This window comes from Lissotriton vulgaris, unplaced genomic scaffold (assembly GCF_964263255.1).
Source record: "Lissotriton vulgaris unplaced genomic scaffold, aLisVul1.2 SCAFFOLD_1444, whole genome shotgun sequence".
Classification (NCBI taxonomy): domain Eukaryota; kingdom Metazoa; phylum Chordata; class Amphibia; order Caudata; family Salamandridae; genus Lissotriton; species Lissotriton vulgaris.
Window position 1 is genome coordinate 338223 of NW_028246333.1, and position 25556 is coordinate 363778.

At 49.0% G+C, this 25556-nt stretch overlaps 1 protein-coding gene across 2 annotated transcripts in view; it reads right to left on the reverse strand.

The window, feature by feature from the left end:
- LOC147665980 (serine/threonine-protein kinase Nek4-like) overlaps positions 1 to 25556 on the reverse strand; it is a 275537-nt gene that overhangs the window by 193366 nt on the left and 56615 nt on the right. For both annotated transcript variants that reach the window (XM_086949353.1, XM_086949354.1), the window contains exons 4-6: positions 18093 to 18200; positions 15963 to 16117; positions 3378 to 3504 (exon numbers count right to left, since the gene is read on the reverse strand). In XM_086949353.1, coding sequence (XP_086805479.1) covers positions 3378 to 3504; positions 15963 to 16117; positions 18093 to 18200 — 390 coding nt within the window. The remainder of the gene's footprint in view (positions 1 to 3377; positions 3505 to 15962; positions 16118 to 18092; positions 18201 to 25556) is intronic.

The window sequence follows — 25556 nt, forward strand, 5'->3', positions numbered from 1 at the left end:
TGGTTCTGGCACTGAATAGCGCTCTGTTTCAGGCAGCTGGGCACATGTGATCAGACAAAATGCAATCACGTAAAGTGCATTAGGGCCGAAGGCTGAAAAGGTTTGATCTAAAGGCATTGTGTATTTATGTATGTACCTTTTTTTCCTTTGGCTAATTAGAAGAACCTAGAAGATCATTAAATTTGTCAGGCCAGACCTAAAAAGTACTTTAATAGTCACAGATAAATACTATACATAGAATTGTAACTTTATACAAACTTACAGTTAACAGATCAGTAATGGTGGGAGCAACGGTAAACCTGGCTTGGACCACTGTTATGCTTATGTACAAGACTTCTGGCAACTAGGACAAAGCGGTTACCGCTAGCTCAGAATGCTGCAGTCAAGTAAGTCCGTGTCCTGAGAAAAAAGATCCGGAGTCTGTTTGCTGATAAGATGTTGGACTTCACTTACTTTAATCCAATCCACTCCGCTTTAATCCACTCACCTCCACTTTAATTCAATCCACTCCACTGTAACCCAATCCACTCCACTCCACTTTAATCCAATCCACTCCACTTTAATCCAATCCACTCCAATCCATTCCACTTTAATCCAATCCAATCCACTCAACTTTAATCCAATCCACTCAACTTCAATCCAATCCAATCAACTTTAATCCAATCCACTCCACCTTAATCCAATCCACTCCACTTTAATCCAATCCAGTCCACTGTAATCCAATCCAGTCCACTGTTCTCCAATCCACTCTGCTCCGATGGCAGCATGGATTCATTTTAAAATAGGCTGCCTGGCCTACAAATGTCTCCATTAGCTCCAGTTCATAACTCAAGTCGTACATGCCAGTCACTGACTATCACAGCAAAAATCTAAGTTTACTAGACATTCCATGGTTTTGGCGCATAAAGCGGAGCGGCTGCTCGCTTTTGGTCCAAGCCCTGGTTTTATGGAATAGACTCTGACTCACTGAAGACAGACCAGATCACCAATTGTCTTCAGGCAAAGGCGTAGTGTGTTTGGCATTTAGGCTACTTCAAGAACAGCCCCATGAGACTTTGTGAGGGAGTAAGTGTCACAGAAGTACAGGCGGTCCGTCAAGGAAGTTTTTACACTCCACTTTATTTTAATCCAGTCCACTCCACTTTAATACAATCCACTCTACTTTAATCCAATCCTCCATAGTCCACCCAAATTCGAACATTTTCCAATTTACTCCCATCCGTGATATGATACTCCACTATATGACACTATGTCACCGCACTCTACCACACTCTGTGCCACCCCACTCTACGACACTCTATGCCACCCCACTCTATGACACTCTATGCCACCCCACTCTATGACACTCTATGCCTCCCCACTCCACGACACTTTATGCCATTCAAATCTACGATACTCTATGCCTTAACACTTTATGCCATTCAACTCTATGATACTCTATGCCACCCCACTTTATGCCAACCTACTCTACGACACTTTTCCACCCCACTCTACGACGCTTTATGCCACCCCACTCCATGACACTTTATGCCATTCAACTCTACGATACTCCACACCACTAACTTTTAGCCATGCTGAACAGTAGCCATTGTGGTATAAAACATGGCTAAACACATTGCCAAAGTCAATAGCTCTTGCACTGTAAAGACCTATTGGCTTTGACAATATTTGTTTGCATATTTTTCTGTTTAACAGGACCTGACAACCGTGACATTCTCCAGACAGAACAAAACAAATATAATATGACACGATGCACTTATGTAACAAGTGCTACTGGCGGGATACACCATTTCTTATAACTCTCTCTTTGACTGGGATTCAATGATAAACATAGATCTTGAGAAAGGCTACAAATACAATTAAAGTGGATCTATAAGTATATACACATTCAATCAATCAATCAATAAATCACAGAACTTGTAAAGCGCACTACTCACCAGCGAGGGTCTCAAGGCGCTGAGGGGAGAGGGGGGGGGGGGGTGGGATCTGCTGCTACTGCTCGAAGAGCCAGGTCTTGAGGAGCTTCCTGAATGTGAGCAGGTCCTGGGTCTGCCGTAGTCAGGTTGGGAGGGTGTTCCAGGTCTTGGCAGCGAGGAAGGAGAAGGATCTGCCTACGGAGGTGGTACGCTGGATTCGAGGGACGGCGGCGAGGGCGAGGCTGGCGGAGTGGAGCTGGTGGGCGGGGGTGTAGAAGTTGAGTCTGTTGTTCAGGTAGGCTGGTCCGGTGTTGTGGAGTGCTTTGTGTGCGTGGGTGAGGAGCTTGAAGGTGATCCTCTTGTTGACGGGGAGCCAGTGCAGGTCTTTGAGGTGGGGGGTGATGTGGCTGCATCCGGGGAGGTTGAGGATCAGGCAGCCGAATCGTTCTGGATGAGTCATAGTCGCTGTAGGTGTTTGGTCGGGATTCCTGCGTAGAGTGCGTTGCCGTAGTCCAGCGGGCTGCTGACGAGGGCTTGGGTCACCGTTCTTCTGGTTTCAATCGGATCCACTTGTGGATCCTGCGAAGCATGCAGAGGGTGTTGTAGCAGCAGGAGGAGGAGGAGGAGACGGCGCTGACCTGCTTGGACATGGAGAGGGAGGAGTCGAGGATTGATCCCAAGTTGCGTGCGTGGTCTGCGGGTGTCGGTGCTGTTCCTAGTGTTGTCGGCCACCAGGAGCCTTCCATACACTAAAGTTAAAAGTATCTGTAATATGTTATGCATCAGGGTCGATATTTGAAACAACTGTAAGCTACAGTATTCAGTTTTCTCAATTTTTTTTAACAAAAGCAAGGTGATTGGACAGTCATACGCTTTTCTAAAATATTACCTACGTTTAGCACATACTAATAGTTAAGAATGGATACATCAGCAGAGGATACTTGTAATCTGTTTTCTCATCTAGTAAATCTTCTAGGATCTCGCCCAGATTGGTTTGGGGGCCCATGAACCCAGGCCCCCCTGGACACACATGCCTAATCTCATATTTTATCTCCACTGTCAATCAAAACATAACTCCTAAAATGAGCCCATCAACCTTTCACTAAGTTTTAAGGGAAACACACATATGGAGAAACTATTTAATGACCTCTCAATGTGATGAGTCAAAATACCAGCAATCCAGTGAAAAGAAATAAGAGGTGGGCCAAGCGGTTTCTTACACTCATTGCTTGGAGAGAGATAATATGCAGCAGGCAAAAATCACATCAGGTGAAACCATGAGTAAGATTTCAATGAGATTGTGTCTACCTGTTATGGGACTCCTCAGAGGTACACTTCATGGGCTGAGAGCACATGGAGCGCGGTCTGGGTCTGCCTGCACTTCACGAAGTGCTGTGTATTCCATCACATGAGATTACAGTCATAGATGGGCAAAGATTCACTAGGACAAACAATACAAACCTCCCTCTGGCTCTTGGGATGTGCCGGGCTTGCTCTCCGAGGTGCACTCCTTCTTAGTGGAACAGCATTAGGAGCAGCGGCTTCATCTTTATGATGGGAGGTCTTCTTAGGGGCTCTTGCAGGTCTCCTTAAAACAGTATTTGAATGACAACAATTAATTACAATACTAACAAATACAACAGCAATGATTGTGCATTAAACATGAGCTCTTTGGAAAGTAAATGACTAAAGAATAAAGCGTCCCAAAGCAAGAAGACCTAGAACGAGATACTGCCTTCAGAACTGCATATTAGATGTAGGTGTTAGAAATGGGATTTTTGGCAGGCTAGGGCATGTGCCAAAGCCAGGCAGAAACCACCACTCTAGTCAGGATAAGGGAGTTACACTCCTAAAATAACCCCTGCTCACCCCCTTGGTAGCTTGTCACGAGCAGTCAGGCTTATCTTAGAGGCAGTGTGTAAAGCATTTGCACATAACCAACAGTAATATAGTGTAAGCACTACAAAAGGACACCACACCAGTTTAGAAAAATATCCAATAAGTTATATAATTAAGGCAAGACCAAAAACAAAAATGCACAATACAGTACATAAAAATCCACAGTTATCAAAATACGCTTTAAAACAGTTCCTTGATGTTGATAGCTCCGTCCGGGACTATCACGGCGACATGAGCAAACAATTCCAAACAGTTCTGGATGACTGCGGCGTCGCGTGCCTGCTACGGTTCAGGAAGACCCGTAAACAGTACCTTTTAGAAATGCAGGGTGTTGACGACCTCTCGTTGAGCTTATGAAACCACGGTGTCCGCAGGCATCGGTTGCGGAGGTTGGTGCAGGAGTCCCCGGGCCCTCGAAGTCACGCGCGTTGCAGGTTGATCTCCTCTCTGTTGGAGTCCGGAGCACTGGTATCGTCAGGCATCGGGTGCTGCGGTGCGTAGTGCAGCGTGCAGTGTCCTCAAGTCGTGGTGCAAGCAACGGCTCAGTGGCGGCGTCAGATGGTGTCTTCGGTGAGACCAGGGTCACGGTGCGAGAAGAAGGCGGTGCTCGTCACGCTGCTGGCAGGTCACGTGCAAGCAGCGTCGTCGTTGCTGAAGCGCTGTCGTCGGCTGACGAACTGGAGTCGATAGCGCCGGTAGGCGAAGGCTGCGGTGCGGGATGAGGGCTGTACGTCATTAACTTTACAAGCAGTGCCCTCGAACCACGGTGCATGCAGCGACGTCTATTTTGGCGTAGAGCGGCGTCTTCGGGGAGGCCAAGGTGTTGTCGTTAAGCGAGGCAGAGTGCGGTGCCCACAGGTCGCGGTGCGAGCAGCGGCTCGGTGGCGGCGTCAGTAGGCATCGTGGGTGACCAGGGCCGCGGTGCGGCAGGGCCCTCCGCTGTGCCAATGCGTCGTCGTGAAGTGAGGCGGTGCGGAGTGCGGTGCCCACAGGTCACAGTGCGAGCAGTGGCTCGGTGGCGGCGGCGTAGACGTCGTCGGGTTGCTTCTCTTCTTTTGTAGCACAAAACACACAGTCCCCAGTGCTGAGGCCAGAAGAACTTGAAGTCTTTGCTGTTACTGAGACTTCTAGAAGAGGGGGCAAGCTCTACCTCAAGCCCTTGGAGAAACTCCCAAAGTAGATCACAGAAAGTTCAGTCCAGTCCTTTCACTGCCCAAGACAGAAGCAACCACTGCAGGCCAACACAGCAAAGCACACAACAAAGTGGTAGTTCCTCCTCACAGCTTCTCCAGCCCTTCTTCTTGGCAGTCTAAAGTTCAGGGGTCTGGGCCCCAGTATTTGTATGCAAAAATCCTTTGAGCCTCTAGGTAGAGTGTGTCTGTGCCCAGCCAGAACCAGTTCTGCCTCCTCTGGTGTGATTTCCCGGCAGGGGGTGGAGACGGCATTGTCAGAGGGAGACCAGGCCCTTTGAGGTGCGAGGTGCGAGGAAATCTCCTCCCTCTTCCCCCATCGCAGCCCAGGTCTATTCAGCCCTTTCCTGACCTACCTAGACTATCGGGAGCCACCCTTGCTTCCTAGCCATCTGTTGTCCAAAACCCAGACAGGCAATTTGCATTCCAGCAGAGGCACACAGGATGGCTGAGCAAGAAAATACCTACTGCCTAAAAGTGGTATTTTCAAACACAGAATGTAAAAATCACCTTTACTAAAAGATGCATCGTTAGATTCAGAGTTCAGGCATACTAGATTTTATTTTACCACCTAGTTCCCAGGGCCAGTTATGTTTATAAGGTGTTATAAACAAACTTCCTATTCTGTCCTATGGGGAACAGGTAGCCTTGCAATAGTGAAAAACAAAATGGGCTGGAATTCACTATCAGAACATACCACACACACACCAGGGCATGTTCTACATTTCACATACACTACACCCTGCCCACAGGGGTACTTTGGGCCTATCTTATGGGTGCCTAACATGTAAGAAAAGGGAAGGTTAGGGACTGGCCAGTGTATGCACGGGCCAACTCGATATGACAGTTACAAACTGCGCGCAGACTCCGCAATGGCAGGTCTGAGTTACCTTTTCCTGGCTACTCACGTGGGTGGCACAATCAGTTCTGCAAGCCCACGAGTAGCAGTGGAGTCCCATGCCCTGGCACACTCAGTGCACTTTACTAGGGGCTGACAAGAAAACCAAACAGCCAATCATGGAAACACTAATCAATACCACTATTTACACAGAGAGCATATGCACTTTAGCACTGATTAGCAGTGGTAAAGTGCCCAGTCTTTAGCTTCTTGCGGAACTCGATAAGCAATGAGGCGACTCTGACATGGTGAGGGAGGCAGTTTCAAGCTTTGTAGAGAGATATGAGAAGGTGTGGCCTCCAGCTGTGGGTCTGTGGATGCCAGTGCGAGCCCCACTAAGCGGAGGTGTCTGGGAGGTGTGTAGAAGTGTATGTGGCTGTAAAGATATGTGGGGTCATATGAGAGCAGTTTGAACTGGGTGAGTTTGTGGATTGGAAGTTAGTACAGTTCTCAATGTGTGGAATGGTGGGTGTAACGAGATAGTCCGAGTATGAGTCTTGCTGCTGTATTTTGGATTGTCTGGAGTCGGTTGGGGAGATTCCTGTGTAGTGTGTGTTGGCGTAATCGATCAAGGACCGAGTGACTGTTTTCCTGATGTTCCCAGGAAGCCATTTGAGGATCTTTCGTAGCATCCTAAGGATGTGGAAGCAGATGGAGGTCAGTGCGTTAACTTGATGTGATGAATACAAGAAATAAGTTGAGTATGCTGACCAATACGCCACTAGGCCATCAGTCATCCGCCACCAAGACGCGACTGGCCATTCTGCCCCTCTGGCATTTACCCGATAGGCTAAGGGGTTACTTTCTCAGCAAGAGGAGCTATCAAGACAACCCAACCATGCACACGGCCCCATTCTACTCATTACGCCTACATTGTGGGGATGCTTTGAATATTATTGCCAGACTGATTTTGGTTTTGGAGTGGTAAATTAAAAAATAAAAAGTGGAGTGTGTGAAAGGGCACTATCAGGAAAGGAGCAGCCCAGCAGCAAACTGCAGGGCCTACAATCCACCCCCTCCACCTCCAAATAAGCAGGTCCAATACAGGACTGGGAAATGTATGTGGGGAAATAACAACATAGATGGGGGAAGAGACTTCAGGGAGTAAGCAGCATGGAGGCTAGAGAAGGAAAACACACGCTCCTGTGTAGTGCTGACTGCAAAAGTAAAAAGAGGATTCCTGAATGTAAGGAGTGGAACGCTACAAGTTAACCAATTAAAAGGAAAGTCAATCAACCAATCATACAGTACCTATAAAGTTTTACTTATCACCTGAGAGGGTATCCAGGCGCTGTGCTGCGGAGTCAGAATAAGAGCGAGGTCTGGAGTTCCTTCCTGAAGTGGCTCAGCGAGGGCGAGGTGTGAAGGGTAAGAGTGTTCCAGGGCTTGGCGGCGAGGAGGGAGAGGGAGTGTCCTCCAGTGCTGCAGCAGCGGATGCATGGTACCAGTGTGAGGGCGAGGTGAGCAGAGGTTCCTGGGAGGTTGAAGGAAACTCAGGCAGTGGTTCATGTAGGCGGGTCCTTGGTCGCAGAGGGGGCTTTGAAGGAGTGAGTCAGGATCTTGAATTGGCATCTTTTTTGATGGGCGCCAGTGGAAGTCTTCAGGTGCTGGGTAATGCGAGCCCTCTTTGGCAGGTTGAGGATCAATCTGGTTGCAGCATTCAGGATCGTCTGGAGTCTTCTCATGAGTTCGGTGGTGGTGCCTGCATAGAGTGCATTTCCGTAGTCCAGCTGGCTGGTGAGGAGGGCCTTCCTGGTGCTGATGGGGACTCACTTGAAGATTTTGCTATGTGTGGAAGCAGGCAGGAGAGAGCGTTGACCTGCTGTTTCATAGAGAGGTCATTGTCCACGATGATGCAGCAGTTGTAGGCGCAGTCTTTTGGAGTGGGGGTGGGCCCGAGCCCCGGTGGGGGAGGTGTCTGCCGAAGATCAGTACTTGGGTTTTGTCTGCGTTGAGCTTCAGGAAGTTGTTCTTCATCCAGGCTGAGACATTTTTCCTACTGTTGTGGAAAGTTGGTCTTCGTCGTGGTGGGGTCCGCTGAGCACGAGAAGACGAGCTGTGTGTCGTCGGCAAAGATGATGTTAATGTCGTAGTTTCAGACAATGTCCGCAAGTGGTGTAAAGTAGATGTTGAAGAGGGTTGGACTGAGGGATGAGCCTTGAGAGACGCCGCAGATGGTACGATTGGGCTGAGAGGTGAAGGGAGGGAGACGGAGTCGCAGAGTACGCCTCGTGAGAAAGGAAGCCATCCATTTGAGCAGTCGTCTGAAATTCTGATCTGAAGCAGTCAATAGACAAGTGTGTGGAGGGAAACTGTGTCAAAGGCAGCGATAGGTCGAGTAGGATAAGGTTGGATGAGTCTCCTCTGTGGAGTAGGATGCAGATGTTTGCTGCGGCGATCAGAGCTGTCACATGAAGGGATGACTCTGAACCCTGATTGGGAAGGGTCCAGCATGTTGTTCCTCTCCAGACATTCAGTGAGTTGGAGGTTGATGCCTTCTTCAGGACATTGGTGGGAAAAGGGAGCAAAGAGAGGGGTCTGCTGAGGTTTTCTTGAGGAGTGGTCTGACCTCTGCTGGTTTCCAGGCGTCAGAAAAGGCGGCTGTGGCGATGGAGGTGAGCTGGTGGCTGATCTAGTCTCCTCAGAAGTTGAAAAGTCGTGGGGGTGTGGGTTGGTGGGTGCTCCCGAGTGGATGGAGTTTAATAAAGTGTTAGTGTTAAGTGCACTGAGCAGTTCCCATGCGGTGAGCGGTTGGGTAGCAGCAGTAGTCAATGGGATATTGAGGAGGATGGTGGGTTGGGGACAGAATTTTCTGTAGATGGCTGCTATCTTGTGGAAGTGGTAGGTGAGGGCGTCACAGAGTTCCTGTGAGGAAGAGATTGGGTTTTCGGTGGCCGACAGGCAGGTAAACTCTCGGATGATGGTCAAGAGTTCCTTGGTTTGGTTGGAGCTGGTCTCGATCCAGTGTATCGGGGCTCCTTTTTTGCTTGTGGCTTTGAGCTGGCTATGGAAGTTGTTGAGGGTCGTCAAATGTAGCTCAGTAAGTGTTGTTCAGACTTGGTGGGTTTGTAAGGGTCGATCATGACGGCACAGTCTGTGGTCAGACAACAATATTTACATTCTGGTACATAAGCTGGGATACGCATCAACTGGAAGAAGTCAATAGTGTTCCCACTGACGGAGGGGTTCCCACTTTGGGGAACTAGGAATCTAAGTCACCGCACAGCCGGATGTGTTTTTTTCTGGAAAATTTGGAGTGTGTTCTAAAGAACTATGAGGGGGCGGTTGCCCATTGAGCGTGGCTTCTGGTCTGCGAGTGGGGTCATACGAATGGGGTCATGACAACTTCAGCAAACAGACTCCAGAAACCCCCCTTTCCGACGACAGCCAGCCCACCATCACCGTCTGGACCCTGGTCACCACCGAAGAAATCACCACGACCATGAAGAGCACCCACTCAGGAGTCCCAAAGGACATCCTTTCCCTCACGAAGGAACCAGAAGCCACCAGACTCCGCTTCCAGGAAGGAATGAAAGACGTTGCATCCTGGATGAGCAGCAGCTGTCCGAAGTTCAACTCGGAGAAGACAGAAGTTTTCGTCCTCGGACCCACCCCCTCAGCTTAGCACAACAGCTGGTGGCCTACTGCCTCGGCAACACCCTCACCCCCACCCCCACGGACCACGCCCGGAACCTCAACATCATATTTGACTCCTCCCTCACCATGACCCGACTGATCAACACCGTCACCTCCAGCTGCTTCAACACCCTCCGCATCCTTTCCAAGACCTTCAAATGGACCTTCGTCACCCACGCACTCAAAACAAGGAGACTGGACTATGGAAAAGCCCTCTACGCTGGAATCAACAAATGCCTGCTAGACAAACTCCAGACCACCCAGAACACTGCGGCCAGACTCGTCCTCTCCATCCCACGATATGATCACATCACCCAACATCTGAAAGACCTCCACTGACTCCCCATCATGTATGTCTCACGAAGGGGGCATGAAAATAGAGTGGTTAAGGTATGTGAGACGCTTTTTAATTGCTATAGGCCACCAGGATTATTTTGATAACCCATCTAGCATGGTAGGCGTCTCCAGGCAGAAACTAAAAGAAGCCTGTCTTACCCTTCTGGAAGATTGCAGGGGGCAACTGGAGGGCAAGAAATCAACTGTCATCCACAATCATATGCTGCTAGATGGCCCTGGCCTACAGAAATATTTATCACTTACTTTAAGCTGTTTTACCCGGATGCTACTCACTCGTTTCCGAGGGGGTACCTTTTTTAGACTTGTGACTTTTCCGGAGGTAAACATCTGGTCAGAAACTCTGCCCCTCTGTCCCTGTGAAGATGCATCACAACAGACGACCCTACATTGCATTTTCTTCTGCAAATTTTATACCTCAATTAGAAAAAGATACATTTTCAATCTACTTAAAAATTGAGGCTTAGGACAATGCAGACCGGCGCTGTTAAGACTGCAAATGTTGGAGGATGCGCTTACCCTTTTTAGTGTTTCGCTGTTTTCAAAATGTGTTTTAAGATTTAGACTATCAATGAACTTGTGTTCTTGATCTTAGTCATGTAATTAGTGGCTGTCCGTTTTTCATATTTCTCCTTTTATAGCATATAATGCTTAATCCAGCTTAACTGAAGTAATCATGTATTTAACCCCTTCAGTGCTGATGACAAAGCCAGCTCGTCATGGGTGTTACCTGTGCTGTGCTTATGACGAGCTGGCTTTGTCATAAAACAATGATAATCAAAAAAGTCAGCACAGGAGGGGAAAACGCCTAGCAGCCAAGGTCTTAATGAATCAGCTGAAATTTGTATTTGTACTTTTTTAACATGTTCTTTTATGGTTTCTAAATTGTTACTGAATAAAGCTACTTTTTGACTTTGACTTTGACTCCCCATCAAGAAGAGAGTACCTTTCAAGCTACTCACCCACACCTACAAATCCCTCCACAACACCGAACCCAAATATCTCAACAAAAGAGTCTCCTTCCACGTACCCAAAAGAAACCTACGCTCCGCCGACCTCGCTCTAACAGAAACCAGAGCGGGTGGAAGAGCCTTCTCCTATGCCACAGCAAAGGACTGGAACAAGCTCCCAGTCAACATCAGACGCTCCCCTACTCTGCACACCTTCAGGAAACGCCTCAGGACCTGGCTTTTTGGCTGACTCGGAGTTGTACCCCCCTACTCCACCCCCAGTGCCTGGAGACCCTCACAGGTAAGTAGCATGCTTCACAATTCCCTGATTGATTGATGTGGCCTTATACAAGATGATTTTCCTTCAGAAGGTTTTGAATGTCCAGCAGAATTAACCATTTAGGATCCCGGACAAATTCTTTAAAGAGGTACAAGTGACGACTAGGCAGATGGTTTGAGATGGGGGCCCCACAAGGATTGCCCTGTCCGTTTTGACGAGAAAGCCGGAGGAAGGGGTGGTCGTTCTCCCGAATCTGAACTTATATTATTGGACATCCAATTACATGTTATCAATGACTGGGTGTATATGACGCAGCAGGAACAGTCTGTGTATGCAGACAGGAGGGCTTTGGGTCCGGGGCAGGCTACCGCCGCTGGCTATATGGGATGAGGGATTGGCTTCTCTGCTTGACCCAACTGCCCAAGTGATTAGAGTCTGAAGGGAGCCAACTCGGGCTACGAACTGGAAGGGACATGTGATGCTGGAGACCCCCTTCGACGGGCCTGCAACGAGTGGAGGGTTCACTGGAAATGGGATATACTGGGGATATCTAAGATGGGGGACATCTGAGGGGAGGGGGGGATTGATCCTATTCAAAGATATCCAAGCCCAATTCGAACTGGCGGGGTACAGTATCTCCACTATCAGCAGATCACGGGTATATAACGCGGGGGTATGGAGACCTGCTCCGTATGGTGGCAGATGAGGCCCCTTTAGAGTGGAGGGTGTTGGGGGCCTCTTTTCACAAGTATGTTGTCAGATCTATGCCTCTCTACTGATGCATGCTCAGCCCCCACTGAACACACACGTGGTAAATGGGAATCTGATATGGGAAGGATGGAGATTGACGCTTGAGGTGAAGCCAGTTGGTACACATGGGAAGTAGCAATCCGGGCAGGCTTTTGGCTGGTGCAGTTGAAGCTGCTTCATAGGGCTTACTACATGCAATCCCGCCTATACCCGATGGTAAGGGCAGATATGGATCGCTGTCGGAGTGGTTGCTGGCAAAGGGGTTCCCTGCTCCACATGCTGTCAGACTGCCCCAATTTGACGAGGTACTGGGAAGAGGCAGTGCAGGGAAGGATTTCTTCGGCGCTGGGCTCCCACATTGCTTTTACCCCGCAGCTGGTGATGTTGGGAATCTGTGGGGGAACAGACGTGGAGTAGATATCAGCTCCTGTTCCGTGATGTGGCATTGATGGTAGCCAGAAGTCCGACACTGGGGTGGGGTAAGTGGTACAACAGTGGCGGAATGGGTCTCTAATGTGGATTGGTTGATGAGGGAGTATCGGCTGGTGTACCGTGCCAGGGGGTGCCCGTCTAAATTTAAGAAAGTGTGGACCCCATGGCGAGGGGCCGAGGATAGTTCAGAGTGTGAGAACAACTAGATGGAGCATGGGGGCGGCTCTCTTTGGAGGGTCAAGTGGCTAGGGGGAACGCCTACAATAGAGGATTAATCTATGACATTCAGAGGCAGGACAGTCTGCTGTTAAGTGGTCAGGGTGGCGGGCTCTTCCAGGTGGTGGGGGGCTGGCTGGGTTGTGTGCTGGGGAGGCGTTTCATTTGTGGTTATGAAACTCAATAAAAAGAATTAAAAAAAAATATTTACATTTAGAACTTAAAGAGATCCTGCCTGCTTCTTTAGTTTGTCATCCTAATCAGAAAAATATTCTCCCTTTGCCAATTAGTGGTATTCTCTGATCGGGTCATCCTCAGGGTAAAACTGGACTTCTGAGAGAATAGCGGAGGTAACTTGTCTCCATGGATCAGATCAACTTCTTCAAGTTCTTATCAGTCCAGACTCTTGGGACCAATGTGATCTAATGACTAACTGCACACCTTGCCCTGGTTCACACATGTGGTACTAAGAAAGGCTGAGGGTACACGTTAGAGTCTCATCACTGAAAACACACTGGAACAACAGAGAAAATAACTCCTCTTTCAAAAGTCATTCTATATGACGGAATTGCCTATAAGGTTAAAGGTCACAGAGAAGCTCTGAAAATGAACTGGCTGGACATTAATGGACATTTTCAAATGGCAACTGCAAGTGCCTTTCGGCGACAGTATATTTCTTTTCAATACTTGTTAAAACACCAGTTGGCAGAAGAGTATTGCTAAAACACTGACAATCTGCTCAGATGCATGCTTTCAAACCTCATGGTAGAAAATGCAATCTGAAGATTGAGTCATACAGACTCAGGCAGTGTTGATCCCCAAATTAAAAGTGTTTGTTTTATTTGACTTGCTTTTCCTGACCGAATAACTAGATGGAGGGATTATGCGCGGCAGGACTCTAGAATAGGTTCAGGCTACAAAAAATAGGCCTTATTTAACCCTTTTAGTGGCCATGAGCACGGTATTTTATGTGGATCTCATCCATTCCATCTGATTGAGACTGCTGAACTGCAACACTGGTTCAATGACTCGTAGTTTGGCTGTAGAAAACATCATGGGACAGAAACCGCTTTATTATACGGATAATATCAGACATCGAGTGGATAAGGGACTGCTAAAACTCCTGGATCTGTCTGCAGTGTTTAACACCATCTCTCCTACCCTGCTGTTAGGCAGACTCCAAGGTCTTGGCATCTAACATCAAGCCTTAGCCCTCCTGTCCTCCTTCCATGGAGAGCAATCTCAAAAGGTGAAGCTACAGCACTTCTACTCATAAGCCTTCTCCCTGCCCTGTAGAGTGCAGCAGGGCTCTTCCCTAAGCCCCACACTTTTTAACCTTTATGTGGAACACCTAGCAGCTATTATCCATTCCTTTGGAATTGACGTAGTGTCGTATGCAGGCGACACTCAGATCATGGTGTAAATTCCAAAGAATTCATGCTCGTTAGCTGAGAACGTTCTATGCTGCATGACTAAAGTGGCAGAATGGATGTCATGTAACTTTTTAAAACTGAAAGGGGATAAGACGGAAATGATGGTTTTGGCCCAAGGGCATCAAGCTGGAATAGCAGCTGCTGGCCTCATTCTTTAGAAACGTGCCCTACTCCAGTGAAAAAAGCCACGAACCTCTGAGTATTGATGGACCCTGAACTCAACTTCAATGCCCAAACTAATCATACTATCATAACCTGCACCTGCATTATAAGGATGCTGAAGAAAATCTTCCCACTCATCCAGCAGCCTGCAAGCAAACAGCTTGTTCTTGCCCTGGTAATGACCGGACTTGGTTACTGCAACTCACTCTACCTGGACTCGAACAACAGTCTGCAGCATAAACTCCAAGTGGTACAGAATGCACTGGGAAGACTGATTCTGGATATTCCGAGAAGGCAGTTGGCTAAGGGTTTGGAAACCCCTCACTGGCTCACAATAAACAAGCGCTCCAGCTTCAAATCTCTCTCTATGGTAAGGCTCTCTAGCTCCCTAATCCATCAAGATTAAAATCCACGTTTAGCTCATACTCCCCAGGCAGATCCCTTCGTTCATTATCTAATCTACAGCTTAAAGTACCCATAACCATAAGAAAGAGATGGGGTGACAGAGCATTCTCGACTGCCGCCAGTAAACTATGGAACACTCTTCCAAAAAACATGCAGGTCATCTTCCAGCTCCTGCCCTTTAGGGCCAATAACTTGGTTATTCTGCTTGTAGCCATCTTCTTAATTAGGAATACTAGTGGACTCTTTTTGGATGGTGATCTATAGTGCCTTGATGCCTTCGAGTAACTGTTGTGCTTTATAAACTCAAAATCCAATCCAATCAAACCATTCTTCATGGTCTCAATAGAAAAGTAACACTTCTTTGTTGCTTTGCTCAATACGTCGGGTATATCACGGTGGCACGCACCGTCCGCATGTACACAGGTTTCCAACCTCATTAGAACGCGTTTTACAAGGAGTTTTATTAGCACATTTTTGAGGACCAGTGGGGGGGTCATGGAGGATTTTCACTGCATTTCCAAATAGCGTACTCTTTTGGTAAAAGATCAGTGGAACAATTTTACTGAACCTAAGGGCCTCTCTGAAACTCTCTGGTGACATCAAGAACTAGGAGTATCAACAATCTTTGCCTGGAATCCAAAAAAGTAAAAGTAAAGCTTCTGCAAAGCCGCCAGACATTGCTTCTCGGCTGCAGCTTACACAATGTGGAACTCACAACCAGTTGAACAGAGACGCTCAAGAAACCTCACGCCTTTTTGCAAAGAAACACATGTTTGAAATCTGAGGATACAATCGGTTTTGTGAACTCCCGCTCACTCTCTTCTCACTACAATCTCCTTGTTAACCCTATGTCAACTCTGCCTGTCTTCACACTATACTCACCGTTTAAAACTTCTCCTCACATAATCCTTAGCTCTTTCCTAACGGAGGCCTTTCACTTAAAGTTCCACTTTCACAGACCATCCGTTATTTTCTTTCTTTACACTCCCCCCATTCTTCTTTAAAATCACGGACCACACTTCCCAATCTTGCATTTTGCCCAGTGTTGAGAGTCTACTTTAATTCTTTCCTGCATCCTCCCCTAAACTCTTGGCATCTTTGCTTGAGGTCTCCCTTATTTCCTAAGCCTTTTGCCTTTAAGTTGTCCTTTTTTTCTAACCTCGTAAACTCTCTTCTTCCTTCCATCTCTTTTCTTAACCCCCCCCTACCCCGAGACATTTAGTCTCTGTTTTCTTTCCTCAGTACACTACGCTGCACCTCGTTTTCAAGAGTTGTCCTTATCTTTCTTCTTGACCTTCTGCTGCCATCGATTACTTGTCTGTGTATGTGCAAGGGCGTATCCGAACCCTGCTTGCTGTTCTGCTGAGCAACTGCTTGGTTGAGAGACCCTTTATAAAAAACGAGAAATAAATAATACAGTGGATGGTAAAGTGGCACATACCTCTTAATGTTGTCTAAAAACAAAGAGATGTGATGCTTGATGTACGGCCGCTTCAGGATGTCCTTCGCATCAGGGCGATCACTCGGTTCCTTGCTCAGCATGGTTCCTATCAGCTCTCCAAGTTTAGAACTGTAATTTTTTGGCATAGCTGGTGGCTGACAAAATAATTTTAGCATTACATATGACAGGATGGGAATGTTCTGTGCTTATGTATGAAGTGCTCTTTCAATGATTTACTGAATTACAGCAGTCAATTAAAGAGGGTCTGAGTGCCTATCCTGCAGTCAAGAATAGACTTAAAACCACCTCTACGCCAGAGAATCCAAATCACACGAACAGAACATCAGAGAAGTGGCCAATGATTTGCTTAGTCTCTTAGTTGTCAATTGTGAAGAGCTCTTCTACTTTCAAATGTCCAAACACTTCTCCAATCACGAACAGTCTGTTTCAACAATGCTGGTAACCAAACTGCTGCGTGCCCTGCCTTGGTGGCCACAATGTCACCAGTGTTGCCTAGGTACGGTGCCCTGAGTTTTTACTGCATCTGGCATGCTGCTGTCACGCCAGATGGCCTGAATACAGGACACAAAGGGAAGGTTTTCAATCGGACAGGGAAACTCTTGTCTAAAGCAGGAGGGGCTGTGCTGCTGCCACTTCCATTCAGCGGAGGGAACAGGAAACTGTGTAAATGGACAATACTAGCACTGCACAACAGAAACCACAGACCTGGGATCCAGCACACCCCAGCAGCCACCAGTCAACATAGGCCACAGGCCCACACAGGCTCAGGCCACGGACCCCAGTTTTGATGCATGAACAGATCTTTTTATGTACCTCTGTTTACAGAGGTACAGGTAAAACGGACTGTGGTGCTGACTAGAAACACACTGCACCATCAGCCACTGCGCGGTCTGGGAGAACATTCTCCAAAAGGGAGTGCGCTTCGAGTGCGTCTGAGACTTCAGCACACACCTCCTATTTCGCCAAACAACATCCAGTGAAGGGAGTCCGTCCGTGGGCTCCCATGATGATCAAGTTTACTGGAGGAAAGACATACAGGGCTGTCCAGAATTGTGTAAGGGTAAAGCAGAACAGTATCTCGAAGCCAGGCGGAGGACCTTCCTCCTAACATGTCATTCATGAGGTAGGACAAGCTCAGCTAGTGCAGACGGTTAGTTAGATCCATACATAAAGGTGTTGAAACAAGATACAATAGATTTTTTTTTTTTAAATATATATACACAAGCTGTATCCATATGAAAACAAGTTCAGGACTGAGACTGGAAAGGAGCAGTAAGAGAAGTAAAAAAAGAAAATTGAGGGAATGAGACTGGCACAGTGAAACAACTGCAGTTTGGGATAGAAAGTTAAAAAGAAATTGAGCACTGGAAAAGGCATCAGGTCTACAGTTTAATGTGATAACCAATGCAATCACAAACATTCCAAAATGTATTTTCAAGCAATAGCACATTAGCGCCAGACCTACTGGTTTTACTAGTGCTTGGTGGTGTGGCGTTGGTGGCCGTATAGAGGATATTGTGGTAGCTAGGATATTGTTCTTCGATGAAGTTGATAAAAGCAATAAATGACCAGCAGAGCAACGCTGGAGGACATGATAGTCAGGCGCCTGTCCTTCCTCCTCTGTTGTACATCCCTCCTGAACAATACTATGCTTATGCTTCCTGCTACTACCCAGTGCCCCCCACACCACCCTCGCATCCGCTCTCCTATTCCGAAATATGAAAAAATAACTAGGGTCATTGCCTTTTTTTTCCATTTCAAAAATATCCCTTTAAACCAGGAGGCAGCAGAGAAAAGTGGCAGCAGTGCAGGGGCGAAGGGGTGCTGGAAGGAGTTAGTGCTGGTGACGGGCACATCACATCTTTTATAAAATAGAGACGATCAAGATGTAAATAGCCATCAGTTGTGTCTGCTGCGGCATACTAGGTGATAGGACACAGTTATACAACATCTGCGCCCATCTCTAGAACCCATTTAGAAAACTTATGAGTTTGTTTGCAGGAACCTGACATCACCTACAAAGGTTGCAGACATCTTCATTTTTAAATCATAAAATTTAAACATATTTCAAGTCCGTGCAAGCTAGTACTGTTAAATAGTAAAGTTTACCTTTCCTTCAATGATTCGAATCACCAAGGAGTTCATGTCTTTTGCATTAAACGCGTGTTTCAGAGTGGCCATCTCATAGACACAGCAGCCTAAAGCCCAGACATCAGACTGTGGAAAAAGAAGTCGAAAGCCCGTTAATATGTTAATGCACATTGTACAAAATTAAAGACAGACTTCATACAACTACAGGCTTTACAGGTGTTAAAGAAGGAAGACCCGTTCAGAGGCGCTGCTCAACAGCGCAGATCTGGATTAGCCATGTGGGCTACATGTGACTGAAATAAGATATTGAGCACGCTCTCCCAGAGGACAATTCTCTCCCCCGCGCCCCCCAAAACACGAAAGCCTGTTTTCCTGGTCGTACACCCCACAATGCAAATAAAATGCAATGAGAGCTCTAAAGGCAGCTCGCCCAAGTTGGCGACACAGAGCGCCGGTTGCAGCAAGACCAACTACAGAACCAGGTGGAGCTGCTGAAATGAATCCCCTTGGCAAGCCAGTGGCACACCCTTACCTGGACAAATCCAAAGGGGACCAGGAGCTCAGTCGGACAGCAAGAGGACTGAGTGGAGCTCATCAACTGAGAATGTAAGGCTTTGGAGTAGAGCAAACAGCAAAAGGAGGAGTGGTGGAGACTTGAGCCCTGTTCTCTACCGCGGCAGTGGTGCTCAGGAGGAGCCAAAGCCAGGGGCTCTACAGGAGGAGGCACCCAGTGGGCCTGAAGTAGACATTGGAGAAGCAGAATACGGGCATACTGGCCCGAAGAGGCTCACCAGAGACAGTGCTGAAGTGTGTGTCACATCCAACAGCCCAGAAAAGCAGGGAAAGCTGCAGATGCATAAATCAGCAACATCAAATGTACCATGGCCTCAAGCGTAAGGTGGCTGAGGGTGAAACAGCTTGAGGAAGACGCAGGTTGCTATAATTATCCTGACTGCACCTCTGCTAAATAAGAACTCAATTGACACAGAGAGGTTGTCTCTGAAACAACTGTCCTCTATTAACTAGGAAAACCAGACATTGCTATCCATGGTCGGTATCCTAAGGGGGTGTGCTCTGTCTCAATGAATTAGGCACAGCGGAGACACGCTCAGACTACAGCAAGTTCTCCCCTCATCCCTTCACAGCACTGAGACAAGTAGGTTGCCCACTCTGTATAGCTTTATCAAAAGTCCTAGCCTCTACGTGCAGGGCCTTGTAGAGTTCAGGGAAATATGTCAGAACCAGATTCGCTGGCCAGGTTGACAGCAAACCAAAATATACCACAGACTTAGCAGTCACAACAGAGCCAACAGTACAGATACACAGGAACATAAAATAGAAACCTTGGGGTGGGATCTGGGCCTCCTGAGGTACGAGCCAAAGACATTGAAGCAAGTAGATAATGCAAAAGCCCCACTAATGGACCTGAAACCTACGACGGACGATCTATGCAGGCTAACTGTTAACCTCACAGAGCGATTGAGCAACCTCTCATATAGAACAGAGGGCTCATAGGGTCATGCAAGAAGGAACAATGTGTGAGTAATTAGTCTCCCAGAAACGACCGGTGGTGGTCTTAGCAAAGTGGCTGGTGTACATAGTAGCCTCAGAGGGGCCATCGACATTCTATACATTGGAAAGAGGGCATGTGGTGCCATTGAAATCCTCTCCACCAGGAGCAATCCCCCACTACCAAGACCAGCTGCAGCAGGCCTACTGAATACCAGGACTGAGATCTGCTGCTCCAGAAAGTGACAGAAAAGGGCGCTATGAGATAGAAAACAACAAAGTGATGATCTTTCCACACATCAGCAATAGAGCTTCCTTGAGGTGAATTGGAGGCTCAGAGACATGGGGCCAAGGTATACACTCCTGCTCAATAGTGGACGGCAACACCCACTTCTTTACCGACACCCGTAGAAATGTGGGATCGGGCAGAAGATGTACGCTGAAGGTAAGGATGGACAATTTCCCCATCAAATGCCAAAAGCAACACTGATTCAGGAGAAGAACTAAGCTGTGAAAGAGACCCTTGAGTCACCAGGCCTTGCAGGAACAAGAGTGAGCAGTGGTGGCAGAGCTCTGCAAGAGGGACGTAACACAGGACGTCATTGATATATCGGGTGAAGATTGACTCACTGACCCGGACTGTGAGTACTACGGTAGAAGTGCTGATCCAGATATCAGCAGATAAACTGATATGAACGAAACATGGACACATGAGAAACCTTTGAAAAGAGGGGTGCTAGATTTTAGCACTGAGTCCTAGAAGCTGCTGAGGGCCATGTTGAACTAAGGGTCTCGTGGTGGGCAGGTGGGGGGTATGATCCGACCCAAGCGTCCTTCCCTCTCTTCTTTTTTCCTTTTCCTCATGTGCACGTCTGCTTCAACCAGTGGACACAGGCATTCATCTAGAAGACTACTGTTAGTTTGTGCACTGAGAGGAGACTATTGCCTTACAGGCCTGGTGTGAGGCTGTTGGGGGAATCAGGAGAAGAGTTAACCTTAGGCGGGTATCCAGTTGCAACACATGGGATTGTCAGGTCACAGGGTATTGACCCGGACCACGGCACAATAACACCTGCATGGCATACAAGGTAAGGGCACAACTGACCACAGCTCGGAGACCAAGGAATGGGCGAACTCTCCCACGGGACAACATGCCTCGCTTTTCTAGGCTTCACCCTTTGGTAAATGTTCTAGTATATATTCCAGGGCCAAATCTCACTCAAACCTCAGTAAATGCAGGTTTCCATATTTGTACTTAAATGCTACTCACAGTCATCAGTAGGGCTAGTATTTCCGGAGGATGTTTGGAAGAGGTCTGAGTAAGCTTCTTAAGCAGGAATGTTTTCTTCCACCGGCTTTCTGTTCTTAAACAGCTCTTGACAGACCTCAGGTCAAGCATCACAGCCAGAAAAACAGAACTTCTCACACCCACATCCGAATCACTGACTTAAGCCAACTTGGGACACTGGATCTTCTCCGACCTAATCAGGGTGGGCTAATGGGTGAAGGGAGAGTCCCATGTGAGGTTTTAAAAGCACTGGATTACGGTCTGATCTTGTGGTTGCATTGCCACTCAACAGTCAACCCTAGTGCTAAGGGTAAACAAGAGTCCCCTGACATTGTAGACTGCCACAGAAGCTATGCATTTTGTGAAGACAGATCTGAAATTAAAGGTCCTTCACTGAAATGGCTATTGACACCCTAAAAAGGTCATACCTTTTTGGAGTGTTCGGTTACATGGGGACTAGGATATCTTAAAATGGATCAGGATGTTGCATGTGTTGCCTGGGGCCAGGGTTCTTATAAGTCATGTGATCTTGGAACGTTGGCAGATTACGAGAGCGACTATGCAGGGATGCTGCCCTTCACCTGCGCTAGAAGTTCTGGCAGTAGAGCCGTCAGATTGTGTGATGAGGTCCTGAGGACAGGATTGGGGTATTAACGCACAAGTTACTACTTGTGTAACGATATATCTGTAAGAGATATTAGTTCGTGATAGATTCCTTACCTTAGAATACCCCCAGGCGTCAGACTGGATCCAGAAATCTTTGCTTAGCAGTACCCTTGCGAGTCGGTAGGCGTCATCTGCGGCTCCGCGTCCGTCGTCGGCGCCGTGATGATGTCGCCCGAGTACTTAGACGCCGCCTCCGCGTGCTGACGTCAGTTCTTAGACACAGCTTTTCCGCGCCAGAAACGCAGAGCCATGCTAAAAAAAACAACACTGGTGCCAATGAAACTAGGGCCCTGAAAGGGGATGACCTTAACCCTAGATATCGGTTCGCAGAACGGGGAGGATGGGTGGGTCGGTAAGGAATCTATCACTAACTAATGTCTCTTACAGATATATCGTTAGACAAGTAGTAACTTGTGCATCTGAAAGAGACACGTTAGTGATAGATTCCTTACCTTAGAATAGATACCCAGCAAAACCAACCCCGGTGGTGAGTCTGTGAACCAATAATCACACCAGTAAGTCCTGGAGGATGGAACGGCCAAAGAAGCCATCCCTCCGGACTTGGCTGTCCAGGCAATAATGTCTTGCAAACGTGTGCAGCGAGGCCCACGTAGCTGCCTTGCAAATGTCCTGCAAGGGCACTCCTCGGCCCAGGGCAGTTGTAGTCGCCATGGCCCGAGTGGAATGAGCCCTTAGCCCAACAGGGGGTTCCTTCTTAGCCAAGGAGTAACACGCCTGGATACACAAGATGATCCACCGCGAGATGGTCCGCTTGTGCACCGCCTTTCCCTTCTTAGCACCCACGTAACCAACGAAGAGTTGGTCATCCACCCGGAACTGGCGTGTGCGATCCAGATAGTAAGAGAGCGCACGTTTTGGGTCCAGACGGTGCAGCCTCTCTTCCTCTTTCGAGGGATGCGGAGGCGGAAAGAAGGTGTGCAAGGTGATGGACTGCCCGATGTGGAAGGCTGTGACTACCTTGGGCAGGAAAGAGGGCCTTGTCCGCAACACAACCTTGTCCGGATGGACCGAAAGGAAAGGAGGCTTAGAGGATAGAGCCTGGGGCTCACTCACTCTCCTGGCAGAGGTGATGGCAACCAGCAAGGCAGTCTTCAAGGTAAGAAGGCGGATAGGACAGTTGTGAAGTGGCTCAAAGGGAGCGCACATCAGAAAAGTAAGAACCAGGTTCAAGTCCCACTGAGGCATCACGAAGGGAACAGGTGGAAACGTGTGTGTGATGCCCTTCAGAAATCGATTTACAATAGGGGACTTGAACAAAGATGGTTGATCAGGCAACCTTAGGAAGGCTGAAAGGGCAGAAAGGTAGCCCTTGATAGTCACCAGAGCAGAGCCCTGCTGGGCAAGAGAAAGAAGGAAGAGAAGAACCTCAGAAAGAGGGACAGAGAGAGGATCTACAGCCTTTGCTGTGCACCATGCCACAAATCTGTTCCACCTGCAGGCGTATACCGACTTTGTGGAGGGACGCCTGGCTGCCAGAATGATGTTGCAGACTTCAGGAGGCAAGTCAAATGGCCTCAACTGTCACCGCTCAATCTCCAAGCATGGAGGTGGAGACTTGACAGGTTCGGGTGGAGAACCGTCCCCTGCTGCTGCGACAGAAGGTCCTCCTGAAGAGGCAGGCGAACTGGGGGATCGACTGACATAATCAGTAGCTCGGGATACCAGTACCTTCGTGCCCAGTCCGGAGCCACAAGGATGACTTGTGCCCGGTCGCGCTTGATCTTCTTCAGCACTCTGGGCAGAAGTGGTATAGGTGGAAAGGCGTACAACAGACGGCAACTCCACTAGCGCCGAAGAGTGCCGCCTTGGAAATTCCAACGCACAGAACTGATGACATTGCGCGTTCTCTTCGGTGGTGAATAAATCTAACCAAGGCTCTCCCCACTGCAGAAAGAGACCCTGCGCCACGTCCGAGTTCAGACGCCATTCGTGATCCATTATGCACCTGCGGTGGAGTTCGTCCGCCCTGGCGTTCAGGGAACCTGCCAGGTGTTGAACCATCAGAGTCACGCCCTGACGTTTCAGCCATTGCCAGAGGCGCAGAGCCTCCAGGCAGAGGGTCCACGACCCCACCCCGCCCTGTTTGTTGCAGTACCACATGGCGGTGGTGTTGTCCGTGAACACCTGCACTACACTCCCCCGGACAGAGGGGAGGAATGTCTTCAGTCTTATACGAATCGCCCGCAGCTCCAAAAGGTTGATATGGAGCTGGGACTCCGCGGGGGACCAGAGTCCTCTGATCTCTGCCTCTCCCATGTGGCCTCCCCAGCCCTGGAGGGACGCGTCCGTCACAACTACGTGCTCCGGTTGGGGAAGGGAGAGGGATCTGCCGCTGACCCAATCGCGGTCCGTGAGCCACCACTGCAGCTGTCTTGCAGTGCCCTCTGAGATCAGGACATGGTCTAACAGGTTGCCCTGATGCTGGGCCCACTGAAACTTCAGGTCCCACTGCAGAGCCCGCATCCGCCACCGGGCGTAATGCACCAGAAGCATGCAGGAGGCCATCAGCCCCAGAAGCCGCAGCGTTAACCTGACCGAGACCCGGGATAAAGGCTGAAAGAGTGGAATAAGAGCCTGTATATCCCGAACCCGCTGCTCGGGTGGGTAAACCCGAAACTGCGCTGAGTCGAGAACCGCTCCCATGAAAAGGAGCTGCTGAGAGGGACACAGGTGTGACTTCGGCACATTGATGGAGAACCCAAGCAGGTGCGGGAGGTCGGACGTAGTCTGGAGGTGGCTGACGACTGTCTGGGGCGAGCCCGCCTTCAACAACCAGGCGTCGAGGTAGGGGAAGACTGAAACCCCTAACCTGCGCAGATGAGCTGCGACCACCGCCATCACTTTCGTGAACACTCGTGGGGCACTGGTAAGGCCGAAGGGGAGCACGGTAAACTGAAAGTGCTCGTGGCCTACCATGAACCGCAGGTAACGCCGGTGGGCCGGCAGGACGGGGATGTGAAAATAAGCGTCCTGCAAGTCTAACGCTACCATTCAGTCTCCAGGGTCTAGGGCAGCTAAGACCTGAGCCAACGTCAGCATCTTGAACTTCTCCTTCCGGAGGAAGCCGTTGACGTTCCGTAGGTCCAAGATAGGGCGTAGTCCCCCTTTGTCCTTCTTGGGTACCAGAAAAGAGTGGGAGTAACAACCACACCCTACTTCTGGCCCAGGAACGCCCCTTGGCCAAGAGGGCCGTAACTTCCTCCCGCAGAAGTGTCAAGTGATCTCCCGACACGCGGTGGCACTGCGGTTGCATGGCTGGAGGGGACGTCTCGAAGGGGAGGGAGTAGCCCCTTCGGACGATTTGCAGCACCCACCTGTCCGATGTGACAGTGCGCCAGTGGTGGAGGTGATGGCGAACCCTGCACCCCACTGGCGTCACATGGGCCTGAAAGCATGGACTAGGAAGGTTTTGAGGCGGATGCTGCAGGGGTAGGTTGGACTGGCCTCGCCGTGGACCCCGACCACCGCCACAGCGGTTTCCACGTCCGCCACCGCGTTGGATATTAAACTGCGGTGCGTGGCTGGCAGCACGTGTGGGGGCGCCCCTTCCTTGGCCATGAAAGGAGCGAAAGGCACCCATTTGCTGGCGTGGGGCCGAGAGGCCCAGGGACTTGGCCGTAGCCCTGAAGTCCTTAAAGCGCTCAAGTGCATGGTCTGCCTTGTCTCCAAAGAGGCGACGGCCATCGAACGGCATGTCCATAAGTGTGTTTTGGACATCGGCCGAGAAATTGGCGGACATCAACCAGGCGTGACGACGAATCGCCACTGTCGTTGACATCGCTCTGCCCAGAGAGTCGGTACTATCCAGCCCACACCGGATGGAATACCGTGCTGCATCCCGGCCCTCCACCAGTGCTTGGCCGAGTCTAGCCCGTACCTCCAACGGGCAGTGTGGCAGCACGTCCGCGACCGTGTCCCACAGAGAGTGGGTGTAGCGGCCCAAGAGGCACGCTGTATTAACGGACCGCAATCCCAAACTTAGGGAGGAGAATATCTTC